Genomic DNA, 12,362 nt, shown 5'->3' with positions numbered 1-12,362 from the left:
GGCAACATAATTTATTAGTAAAGTAAATAAGAACTACAATCCATTTTCAAACTACAAAAATATAAGGTCCTTTGCCGCTAAGGTCCGAATGTCGCAGATGGCTGACGACATGAGTGCTATCAATAGAATGCCCGAATAAAATTAAAACGTTGTAAATAAGTTTAAACGAAACAAACGTAAAATAAACGTTTTCTTTCACGTTAATTTCTAAATTATATTACGCTCTATGATATGTAGCACTGACTTGTTTTGTGATTACATTAGAAGTGTAATCACAAAAATGTAGTAGATTTTCAGGCGCTTGTGCGTATAGTTCGCGCTTGCTTTTCCGCCAGTTTCAATTGGCAGTTGTTTTGTTGTTATTGTCAAAGAAGTAGTCAGAATTTGCACTTTCACGTACACAACGTTTGTCATTAGTTATCTCATTCGATTTCATAATAGTTGGCTGCAGAAGCAGCTCAAAAAGTCATAATGTCTCTACCGCCAGAGAAAGCCTCCGAACTGAAACAAATAATTCACAACCATTTGATCAAGGTAAGTGGAAAAGGCTCCTGATGGCACTATTATATATTATTATCACGATTATGTTGTTGTTTTCCATTTGCGAAACATCATATACGTACATTCAAAACGAAAGCACAAAGTCATTCCCTTAATCCCTAATCTTAAAGTATGTAGCCTATGTATACATGTATGTATGTATTTGGTTAAAATGGGTAGGGTTTAAAAAAAGGCAAGAGCTTGCTCTGGTGCACTAGCCTAAAAGTGGGTCCTTAAAAACTGCTAAAACTTCTGAAATGTATGTATGTAGGTATGTATGTATGTATGTATGTGTGTGTGTGTGTGTGTATTTAAAAGGGGGGCTCTTTTGTAAAAAAAAAAAAGCCCAGCCCCCAATACCTCCATATATTAAAAAAAATAATACAATAAAGTATGTATGTGTGTGTGTATGTATGTATTTGTATGTTGTATGTGTATATATATATATATATATATATACATATACACATATATATATATGTATCATTTTTTTTCTTCTTGTAGATGAACATACATGGCAAGATCCGAGACGTTCTGGCTGAGACTGTGAGGGATGACCTTGGTGCTGGACATCATGCACTCTCTGAGGCGGATTTTCTTCATGCTCTGCAACGAAGAGGCATTGTAGATGATGTCATGAAAGACCTACATTTCACAAAGGTTGCACACCACTAGGCAGGGAATTTATGCATTTACACGTACAGATATACAGTATGTTATCTTCCTTACATCACTTCACAGTCCTCCTCTAACCTCTGTTTATTCTGCCGTTTGAATAAGGAATCTCCAATAGAAACTGACAAAGGATCGCCTTCAAAGCCTGCTACTCATTTTGTTGACAAAGACCTGACTCGGTTAAAGAAAAGTAAGGAGATAATGGGCCTAAATGGGGAATGTGCTGTCACTTTGAGAGTCCCTTCTTTTTGGACACCATAGTTATTAGTGGATGTGGTTTCCTCCCTGTTGTCTCAGCTAACATTGACCCAACAAGGCGGTACCTTTATCTACAAGTGGTTGGTGGTAAGGCCTTTCTGGAGCACCTCCAGGAACCAGAGCCCTTACCTGGCCAGGTGTGCTCTACCTTTACACTCTACCTGCATTTCCGCAACCAGAGGTTCCGATCAAAGCCGGTGCCCTGTGCCTGTGAACCGGACCTGCAAGAGGGCTTCCTTCTAGAAATCCATAAAGATGGCATGGGTAACACCACGTCCTGTTTAACCACTTCTATTCCTGGCTTCCCCATTTTGGGCAAGTCATATGAGAAATACAAGAATAGCAGATCTACAATTTTTCACTCTACACCAAATCTCTGTGCCTAAAATACCTTTTCTACAAGCTCACAATGCGTCACAAGGTGATGCGTTATGAGCTTGTACATCTGCTAATGTTGGTGAATGTTCCCCCCCAGACATAGGGGTTCAAGTGGTATAGTGGTTAAAGGCAACAAAAATAAACATTGAGTACAGAAGAATCCATAGAACTGTGCTATATATTTGTACTGTTTATTCTATCAATGCACATTATTTCTATGCCTTGCAGGGGAAGGCAGTAAGATGGCCGACGCCACCACCATGCTGTCTATCTGTGACCCAGTCCACATGGTACTGATCAAGACAGATACGTCCAGCGAAACCACTCTGGTCTCCTCCTACTTCCTGGACTGGAGGACTGTCCTCAGCTCGCCCAATGGGAAGACTTGCATTGCTGTGGAATTGCTGGGGGTTGGTGAGGGAAATGCTCAAACTACTGTATGTTCAAATGAAAGCATAATTCTTAGCAACAATTTAACCACTTATTAAATTAAAAGGATAGTTCACCCCAAAATACCTTTTCTTCTATCAATTCAAGGCTCACCCGATGGAGCCTTGAGTTAGCCCTTCGCTAAATCCCACCCCAAAAAGCGATTGTCCAATGCCAATCCAAATAGTTTAGCAACTGTTGCTATGCAGGTCAAGCTTTCGCTACTTCATAGCTGTCAATGTTATTTTGTATGGCTGTGTTGTTGAACATTTACACGGCTTAACATTTAGACGACTGACCCACCCAGGTGATGACAATAATAGTACTATAGTAATGACCGTAGTCTTACTGTGAAACATGGGTTGAGTAATTGATAGAAAATAATGTAATGTTTTGGGTGAACTATCCCTTGAACACATTCCCTGCCATTGACGGAGATCTCTGTTGTTACGCGCGCGTGTGTGTGTGTGTTCTTCAGGAAGTGAGAGTAAGGTACCAGCTGGTGTGCTGAATGTCAGCCTTGAACTCTACCCTCCTCTGACTCAGACTCTGAGTGCTGAGATAATCACCACACAGGTAAAACCTCATTTATATATACTGTAGTTTAGTATGACAGTGTTGCTTACCAAAAAACACAAATACAAGCAGCTGACAATGAATTGCATTATGATATGTAACGTATTAAATTAGTTCTCTTTAAGCGACACCCTCGCATGATGCAGTATACATTAAGAGTAGGAAACTTTTCTTCTCTCTGCATTGATTAGTTTAATAATTCCTGAATTGACTCACTCAAAGACATTACTTAAACTTTGCATTAAATCTACATGACTCTTTAGATTCAAACTCGGTTACCTCAGTTAATTGGTTTCTTTGTCCAATGTGTTCATTTGATGTTTTTCTTTTTTGTTATTCATCATTAAATAATTTCTGAAATACTATTCACATTTACATTAAATAAAACATGGGCTACATGCCTACTTCTTGAATCTTTTTTTATAACCAAATCACAATATTTTGAACATGATCATAACATAATCAGATCACATGCATTGATTATTTCCCATGCAGAAATCACTAGAACGCCAGAAGACTGCAGAGAAGGAGAGACTGTTTTTGGTTTATGCCAAACAGTGGTGGAGGGAGTTTCTTGAGATCCGTCCATCGCACCAATCCAAACTAGTCAAGATCTTTGCACAGGTTTGGGCTCCTGTCATTTTTTTCTTCCTTCCTAAACATATTTATTTTCTTCCAAAAAATGACAAAACAATTTGTTTAGGTCTAGGTATAGGATATTTTATTATATTGTATATTTACTAACTTAAATACAAAGAAAACACTTTGCACATAGTTTTACGACCCGTAAAACATTTGTATGCCAGAATATTTGAATACAAATAATTTGAATAATGAGGAAAAGCAGAGGTCTGCATACTTCATCTACTGGTCTCTTGGGTGGACAAACTTGTTATCAATGCCGACATTGGTCTGGTGCATTGCCTTCACACAGACAGACAACCTCATTACAATAGTATGGGTCGCACCCAAGCCCCCAGTGAGGCTCTCCAGCGTTGAAGCACGAAGAATTTACTTGTACACAGTTTGACTCAAGTTTAACTCAACTTTGTCCCTTTTAACCCTCGTCTGGAACGTGTGTTTGGTGCAGGATGAGAACGGTGTCAACAGGCCAGTGTGCTCTTATGTGCGTGTTCTCCGTGCCGGTCGCCTGCTAGAGAGCCCACGGCAGGCAGCACGCTTCGTCAGCCTGCTGGCTCAGGAGAAGGCACCTGTGGTAGGAGGAGGATGCAAGCAGGAGCAGTGGTGCACTCTGCTGGCATTTCTCTGTAGAGGCAAGGTGAGCAAATGTATTGGTTAACCCTTTTAACCACATTGTGTGACGCTATGGAAGGGCAATTTTGACTTAAAAGCTTTAATAATAAGCGATTAGTTACTTACAGTATGTTGAGTGACATAGTCATATGATGACATAAAAATGAGGCTTCTAAAACATATCTAGAAACATAATTCTATGTAGTTGCTATTGCCCAGAGCCTAGTATAAACGTAGCCCTCACCCATCACTGTACCTTGGGATTCTGTTGCATCAGTGTCATCATTTGGAGTTTATCAACACTGATAACAAATATTATTCACCCTGCCCCCTCAATTCTGGGGGATAATGCTGTGTGTATAAACTTTGCTCATCTGTACAATATAGACATCTATTTTTTTTCTTCTTTTTTTTCTACATTGTATGTTTACTACTGTATGTAGTTGCTGCCTTTGGTTTGCAGAGTACTGTGGTAATACTGTAATATTATACAACTTCATTTGTTTGGTATTATATTGTTAGTGTCATCATTATATTATATTTTGGTTGAACCATCCAAAGCCTATCTATTGTTACATTATTGATCAATTTATATTAAAAGTGCTGCTGCTACTACCGTTGTTAAAATATAACAGCAATATAAAAGTGGTAGTATTATTGCTCTCACTTTCAAGTAAGTAGCATTGATTGTGTCATCCTAAGAAACAAAGTCGTGGAGCTTGCAGAGTTGACTGATGTATTTTCATGTCAGACTGGATATTGTGGAAATTCCCTGGACCCCCACAGAATAAAATCTTCTGCCTCCTTGTCTCTCCGCATGGCTGGCAGACACAACACACCTCTCACAAAGTGGCCCTTGTCAGCTGTGATTTATTACTTTCATTCCAGGGGAAATTAATTTACCCTCGTCAGTCCCTGGCCTGTTCCAAAGCTGCCGTCCATATTATCACGTCTGGGAATCATCTATCATTCTGACTTCCCCGCAGCCTAAGCTCAGCACAAGCCCCCCTTCTCATCCCCGGCCTCTTACTGGAAAAGTTGTACAACTGAAATAGGAGTTGCTTAGTCTCATTGGCAATTTCATAACAAACTACTGTATTGCATTTACAGTTGACTCTTATTTTAAGCCTTCAGCATTTCTCATGCGTCATTTATATTTGGTTGTGCATGATGTCATGTGCCAAAAATTGCCAATATACTAGTTCACAACACGTTGTGACTTGTTGTGAGCTTGTAGATCGTCTAGTTCTGCTGTGCGACACCGGTCCGGCACGCAACTTAAGTATCCAACAGGATTCTGAATGTCTGCTGGTGTCGGGAAGGCTGATTAAACAGAGCAGTGTAATCTATATACAGTACATGACGACTTCAGAATAAAATGTCACCAGCTGATCAGGCTCTAATTGATATCTTATGGAACAGACAGTAATGTTATGACTATAGGAAGATGCACAACATCACCAACATTATTTATTTTTAAGAGGAGAAGCTAATGTGACACCATAACATGAATGAACCCTTGCTATGATTGTGTAGTAGAGTAAAATGACCCGTCATTGACTGTGGGCACTGAGCGTCATTTCTGCTTTATGGCACAATACAGTGGGCAATATAGAGGAAACATTGGATAAAGAGAAGTCAGATAATGCCTAACGAATGCTATCAGCTGAATTTGAAACCATAGACTTTAATATCTTGGGTTATGTTTTCCCCCCAGGGTGACTGTGAGGATCATGCTACCCTGCTGTGTAGTCTCCTACTAGGCTTTGGCTTGGAGGCCTTTGTGTGTGTGGGCACCAAGGCCAAGGTCGGTCCACACGCCTGGGTCATGACCCGTGGAACTGATGGCAGCATCACCTTCTGGGAGAGTCTGACGGCACACAGGTTTGATTCGTAGTGTTTCTGTTTACAGCCATGGGTGTTGGTATACTGTACATCCTGCTATAAAATGCAGAAATCTCTTGTCAGTTCGTATGTCCTCATCAGCGGGTTGATCAATCGATCTGAACTTCAACAAGGACATTGATCTTTGGCATATGCAATTCTTTTTACTTTGACCAAATAATAAGTATAGTAGGCTAGTAGCATTTGTCACACGAGATCTGTATTCATTGTTGCAGTCCAAATAGCCTGAGCGGTGGGTGGAAATGCGGGTATGGAGCAGTTATTGATGTAAGGGATGATGATTGTCATAGTAGTGTAGTAGTATGGCAGTAATATGTTGAACATAATATGCTAAACATATGCTGTTTTACAGCAGGATATATTGTTGTAAAACTGTAAAGTGACCACTTGCACTGCACACACAGTATTGTTTGTTGATCAATTAAACACTACAGTTTGTAGTCGTAAAACCTGGAAGATTTAGCAGTGGATTCCCTCACCACATTTTGCTTCAATGCAGAAATAAAGGTCTGTAATTACCATAAGCTTAACCACAATTTGGGGCATTATAGGCGAAACATTTATTAGTATCAAAAACTGTTGATTTGAGTTACCGGTATCTTGTTGAATGGAAATGTATGAATATCATCACTTCATTAGCCTTTGTGTACTACAGAGCTTCACTTTTTAATATGTCCCAAAACCAATGCAAGCATTCTATTGGAAATCTGCCGTAAAAACCCATGGCAGAGGTAACTTCCTAGCTGTTTGGCCTACAAAAAGACATCTCTGTAGGACCTCTATTTTCGAGGGGTGCTAACCCCTCCTATATAAATGTACGTCCTCTTGCCCCTAACACAAACATTAAATGCCATTAACAATAAAGATAATTTAATGTTTGTTTTGTCACCGTTTATTTAACATCACCATTACATCACCTAATCAACATGAGTTAGACTTTAATATATTAGCACCCCTCACTTCACACGGTGTGATTTTTATTATATTGTCTTCTGTTGTGTCTGTCTGTACTATGAAGCAACTGTAGAGCTACACATAATTACATACATAAAATACATTTAGAAGTCCATTATAGCTATAGGCCTGTTTCTTTCCTGCCTTTTAAAAACAAAAAATGTCCAATGCACTGTAAGTAAAGGCCTTTTTTCGCATCCAAAGAGCCTCAATGTTAATTTATTTTTGTTTATGGACTTCCAATAAAAGACAGTTTTTATAGATTTGGTGTGAAAGAAATCAAAATCATATCATGCCTTTATTCTGGAGGCATTGAATGGGCTTGTTTTCTTGTGTGTCCCCAGGTACCTGCATCAGGCAATAGACCCAGATGCACCACCTCTGGCACCCCAACCCAAACCCACGTCCCCATACCGCACCGTGGGCTGTGTCTTCAACCACCAGATCTTCTTAGCCAACTGCCAGCCCTCTGATGCTGTGGATCTCTGTGTCTTTGACCTACAGGTGAGAACAGGGTGGATGAGTTGCCATCCTGCTTGCAAGAATTATAATGTAATGTATTATTATTTGAGTACACTAAGGTGAGGAGATTGTGTTGTTGTGTTATGTTGAATGATGAATTTGTCTATAAAATCATGAACCATAGACCTTAGCCAACTGCATTGGACTCAATTGACAAAATCTTAAGCTAGAACCTGTAGCTTAATGTATAGGGATAGCCAACTGCAGACAGTTGTGACACATACGTCACGTACACATACATGTAAGGAAGACCCAATTCAAAGAACTCAACTGGCTTCCAGTGGAGTCTGGGCTCATGCCTCATTTCCACATAAGTTTTGTGTGATGTCTGTATTTCTGTTTAATACATGCAATGTTCCCTCTAGTGTTCAACGCAAGGAAATGCATTTATTTTAGGGATGAATTGAAACATCATTTTCAATTCATATAAAGTGCATTTGAGTACCCTGAAAAGCGCCCTATAATAAAATGTATTAACATAGCCAAGCAGCTGAGTTGAAAAAAATGGCATATTGTGCTGTTTCCATTGCAAAAGTTCCACAAATCAGATGGAGGAGTTTTTCAAATCCATCGTTTACCACGGAGGTTCCAATAGAAATGAAACTCGGGGTTGTCTCACATACATTCCCAGAGCTATATAGAAGAAGAGACAGACTGATGATGATGATGTTGGTTGGTGAAAATGTCTAATCGTCCTGATAGCAATAACATTGCTTAGGTAGTAGAGAGCCTCTGCTAAATGTCATAATTAACTGTGCCGGGCTTTCCACTCAGAACCCGTCCCGATGGAAGGCGATGAGTGAGGAGGCCCTGAGGTCAGTTTGTGCCCCAGGATCCACTACTGCTCTGCCTCCTCTGCCTCCTCTGTCCGCTCCGTCTCTGGAACCGGCTGCCACCAGCAACCAACTGGAGCTAGAGATGCGCTACCTCATATCTGAACACAGGAAGGTAAATCGCTGCCTTACTACTATTTTTTTTTTTTTTTAGATTTGTTTTTGGGTGGGTCTTTTTGCCTTTATTGATAGATATACAGTAGCTTGACAAGAAACGGGGAGAGAGATGGGGGAAGACACGCAGCAAAGGTTGTTGGGATCGGGACTCGAACCTGCGACACGCTGTCAGGCTTACCAGGCAGGATTATCAGCCTCGGTGCCCGGACCGCTAGGCCGGCCCGGGCCTCTTTGTATTGTGGCGACCTACCAGAAATAAGCATTGGTTCCAAGTTGAATCGTGTTACATTGTTTAAACTTTAATGTTATACATTGTTTAAACTTTAATGTTATACTGTGTAACCTTATGTTTTTTTTTTTTTTATAATAATTCACTAATATGTTTTTCACAATCATTTTTTTAACAATTCCTAGTCGTGAGTGTCCACCCCAATACTAACGGCAAAAAATAATTAGGCATCGGAAATGTACTGGAATTCTTTTAACTCTATCTCTACCGCTATCTGTTGGCATAAACCCCAGTTCCTAGTGCCAGCATACACGTTCACTTTAAAAGACGATGTTTGCCAGCCCCCCCACACACACACACACACACACACACACACACACACACACTCGCTACATACACTCAACTGGTTTGCACTGAGATTATATTTGCAATCCCACAGTTGGAACGGTGGGGCGTTTCTATAGGAACCGGACCAATGTTAAAAGCTTCCGTAGGAATCAACTATTATATAGACAGAGGGGTACGTTGGGGTATGTATATATACAGACCGCAAAATAGACTGCAAAATAACCTGCAAAATAACCTCAGTGCTCAGATCAGATCCTGCAGCATTCTTTTTGGAGCAGTGCAGCCGTGTTCTAACCAATCGAGATACCGTAGGTGTGGGCAAAAGGACTAATGGAATGGATGTTACACAGTGGGACTTTAAGATGACTCAGACTGATATGCATGCTAGCACTATCTGATCAGAAGGTCCCAGTTCCATTCCATCTGGGACTACCTGTGTTGGACACCTTTCTCCCTGTCTCCACTTAGGTTCCTCTCTTGTTACATTGCCCTGTCCAATAAAGCACACAAACGAAAAACAGGATTATAAAAACCATCACTAATAAAGTAAATTAAAGTAAACTAGTAAATAAATGAGTCATTTCTGCTTCCAGGACCTGGAACTGGCGACCGTGTGGGACGACCATCTGTCCTACCTGCTGTCCGCTGCCCTGTCGGCCTATGAGCTGGAGCGCTGCAACGGGGTCTCCTGTGGCAACGAGGAGTTTCAGGACGCAGTTAGGAGGGCCGTCCCAGACGGGCACACCTTCAAAGGCTTCCCCATCCACTTCCTGCATCGCAACGCTCGCAGGGCCTTCGCCACCTGCCTCAGGTGATGCCATGGGACAGGACTGCTCTCGTGATTGTTAATATAAGTTCATTTTAAATGGCCGATGCCTATTTTGGGGGGGAACATTCGCCAAAAATAGCAGTAGTTTTGGTAAAGAGATTTTGACAGAAAAACAGCTATGAGTCGGGTATGTTTCACTACTTCACTTAAGCACTTAAAGATAAGTACCGGTAAACAGTAAAGTGGGTGACCTGCCTTAATTTGGCAAATTCTCGTATTTAATACATTTCATGTTTTTATCTTCTAATATGAATTACATTTGCTGTACCAAGTATAGTAACATGACTGTTACTGTTGTTGCTTGTGCAGGTCTTCCTTCTGCGAGGAGATTGTGTGTTGTCGTGGAGACCACGTGCGGCTGTCGGTCCGTGTTCGGGTGTTTGTCTACCCCGACAACGCCTGCGCTGTCTGGCTCATGTTCGCCTGCAAGTACCGCTCTGTGCTCTGACTGACAGTTTACCTTACACAGTGATGTCCAACACTCTTCTCTTATTGCACGTTTGCTTTCATAAACAGTGCTTAGGAATCATGGGCTGGTAAACTATGGGTCATGTTGATAATTCATGAATCCTCTGTTTGTTTTCTCAGTTAAGTTTGATGACTGGTCCCGCAGTTGAGTTAGTTCTCAGTTAAGCTACCAGCGGGCCTGGAGAACAAGGTGACACAAGGCATTATCACACGACATGTACGTTTATGAAGCACACACAGAGGTCACATACAGTACAGTACACATTGGCCAGAAGATATGAGTCATCGTGACTGATGGAGCTAAGCTATCTGAGGCCGATTCTAAAAAAGCCTTCCAAATCCTAACCAGTAACCTTTTTCAGGGCAGTGGCAGATTTCAGAATCAAGTTTATTTGTCACATCACTGGTTTATAGATATATTTGTATAAGCTCCCTCATTTAGCTGTTTTCTAGAAACAGGAGAAGAAAATGGAGGGAGAGCAGGGAGTAAATAAAATCAATGAATAATCATGTAAAAAATATCTACATACACTTATACGTAACGTACGTATAGCATAAGACCAGCAGATAATGATGTTCAGCATGAGGTGCGAAAGTGGTAACACATTGGTGGGCTCACATAGCGGCATGTATGTGCATGATTAGACATAAGGTGCAAAAAACATTGTATAAAGGTATCTCCACTGCACCAACATTGGCAGCGGTAAGCGTTGGAAAGTGTCTGTGGCTGGAAATCTGTTGTGGAATGGGTGGTATGCACGCTGTCGTGTCGGGTCGTAAGTAGTAGGAAAACGTCGAAAGCTGACCAAACTTGCTTGGTCGGCCTTCGCAGAGAGGAGGTAGTTGGCTGGTTGGAGCAGGTTGGCTGCTAGGAGCGGAGACCCTTTCTAAAAGAGTAGTACTTGCGGTGGATTTATTTTGTCTGAATACAGTACATATCCATGGTATAAATATTGCTACTGCTGCATGTGTTCTCAAAATGCAACACGCGCAGTCGTGCACTTGTGTCTCACATCACATTCAAACACCAGCTGTCAGCACTTACTGCTGCTTTTCTTTAAGGTGAAGCAACTTGTGGTAGCCAATTCTATAGATTTCACTTGAGTTTTGTTTTATCATTGCAAACGCGAATGCTATTTCATTGGACACTGGATAAGTGGATATAAAGGGAGGATAGATTGGCCATTTTATCAATACAAATTATGATGATGAAATGTTTACTATTATCGATTATCCTACTTCGTGGACGTGCGTTGTGTATCATGCAGTAGGCTACTCTTTCAGAAATGACAGGTTCCATTTTTTGCTAATGAATGATTCTAGCTATTTATTTTATTTTGATCCTTAATTGAAGCTAAATGATATGGCTGTGTGCGCATTGCGCAGCCGCTTGCTGCAGGCACGCAGTGTTTACAAAATATATAGCCTATGCCAAAATTCAGATAACCTTGTGCCCATGCACTAAGCACCCTGTAATGTAGTAATTATCTTTATAATTTCTCAAATAAAATTTAAGCATGTACAGTACATGTTCATTTGTTGTTGAAAAAGACATCAAGTCATAGGCTATTTTTAGCACCATACTGTCCATACCATAGTGTGTCGGTGTCAACTCTCGGGTGCATTTAGCAACTTTATTCCACACCTTACAACCGACTTCATTGGACTGCCAGTCTGTAGTAGTAGTCTGTTTGGTGGAGAGACACCTTAAGGCTCAAGGGGGTTAATACGTATACTGGTAGTTTGATAGAGATACTAGGGTGCAGAGCAACCTATACAAGTCTAGATCCAGAATGGACCATAAGCCTATTTGTAATTGTTTTTTTTTTTTTTTTTTTTCCTCACATGGCAATAAATAAGTCATGGCATCATTATGTGACTGAGTATAGTCAAGTGTTGCGTCCTGAGCTGAAAGGTTCAAGAACCACTGATTTGGTAACAGGATATGTGGACAGTAGTGGGCACGCCGATGTAAAATGTACTATTCTGTCCAAAATGTTAAATAGAATACTTAGAAAATGGTCTTAAAGTAAATGTGATTAGAACA

The 12,362-nt window shown here is 40.7% G+C and overlaps 1 protein-coding gene across 1 annotated transcript; it reads left to right on the top strand.

Annotated features, from left to right (window-relative positions):
* The first annotated feature begins 358 nt into the window (after positions 1-358).
* cep76 (centrosomal protein 76) lies at positions 359-10,372 on the top strand. The gene is made up of 13 exons (XM_083761949.1): positions 359-534; positions 1,045-1,200; positions 1,321-1,405; positions 1,513-1,737; positions 2,080-2,265; positions 2,759-2,856; positions 3,352-3,480; positions 3,947-4,135; positions 5,828-5,994; positions 7,314-7,473; positions 8,266-8,439; positions 9,612-9,829; positions 10,157-10,372. Exons 1-13 carry the CDS (start codon positions 472-474, stop codon positions 10,293-10,295), a joined length of 1,989 nt encoding a protein of 662 aa, XP_083618075.1. The 5' UTR covers positions 359-471; the 3' UTR covers positions 10,296-10,372.
* Positions 10,373-12,362: the final 1,990 nt, after the last annotated feature.

The sequence above is a fragment of the Protomyctophum parallelum genome (genome assembly GCF_964188405.1).
Source record: "Protomyctophum parallelum genome assembly, chromosome: 3".
Classification (NCBI taxonomy): domain Eukaryota; kingdom Metazoa; phylum Chordata; class Actinopteri; order Myctophiformes; family Myctophidae; genus Protomyctophum; species Protomyctophum parallelum.
Note: the sequence above shows the minus strand (reverse complement) of the source record. Positions and strands in the feature narration are given on the sequence as shown.

Excerpts from the sequence above, each read along its gene's own strand:
- cep76 (XM_083761949.1), top strand. The coding sequence starts at position 472 with ATGTCTCTACCGCCAGAGAAAGCCTCCGAACTGAAACAAATAATTCAC. Across the intron at positions 1,406-1,512 it reads CCTGACTCGGTTAAAGAAAA|CTAACATTGACCCAACAAGG; the intron begins GTAAGGAGATAA and ends CTGTTGTCTCAG. Across the intron at positions 3,481-3,946 it reads TAGTCAAGATCTTTGCACAG|GATGAGAACGGTGTCAACAG; the intron begins GTTTGGGCTCCT and ends TGTTTGGTGCAG.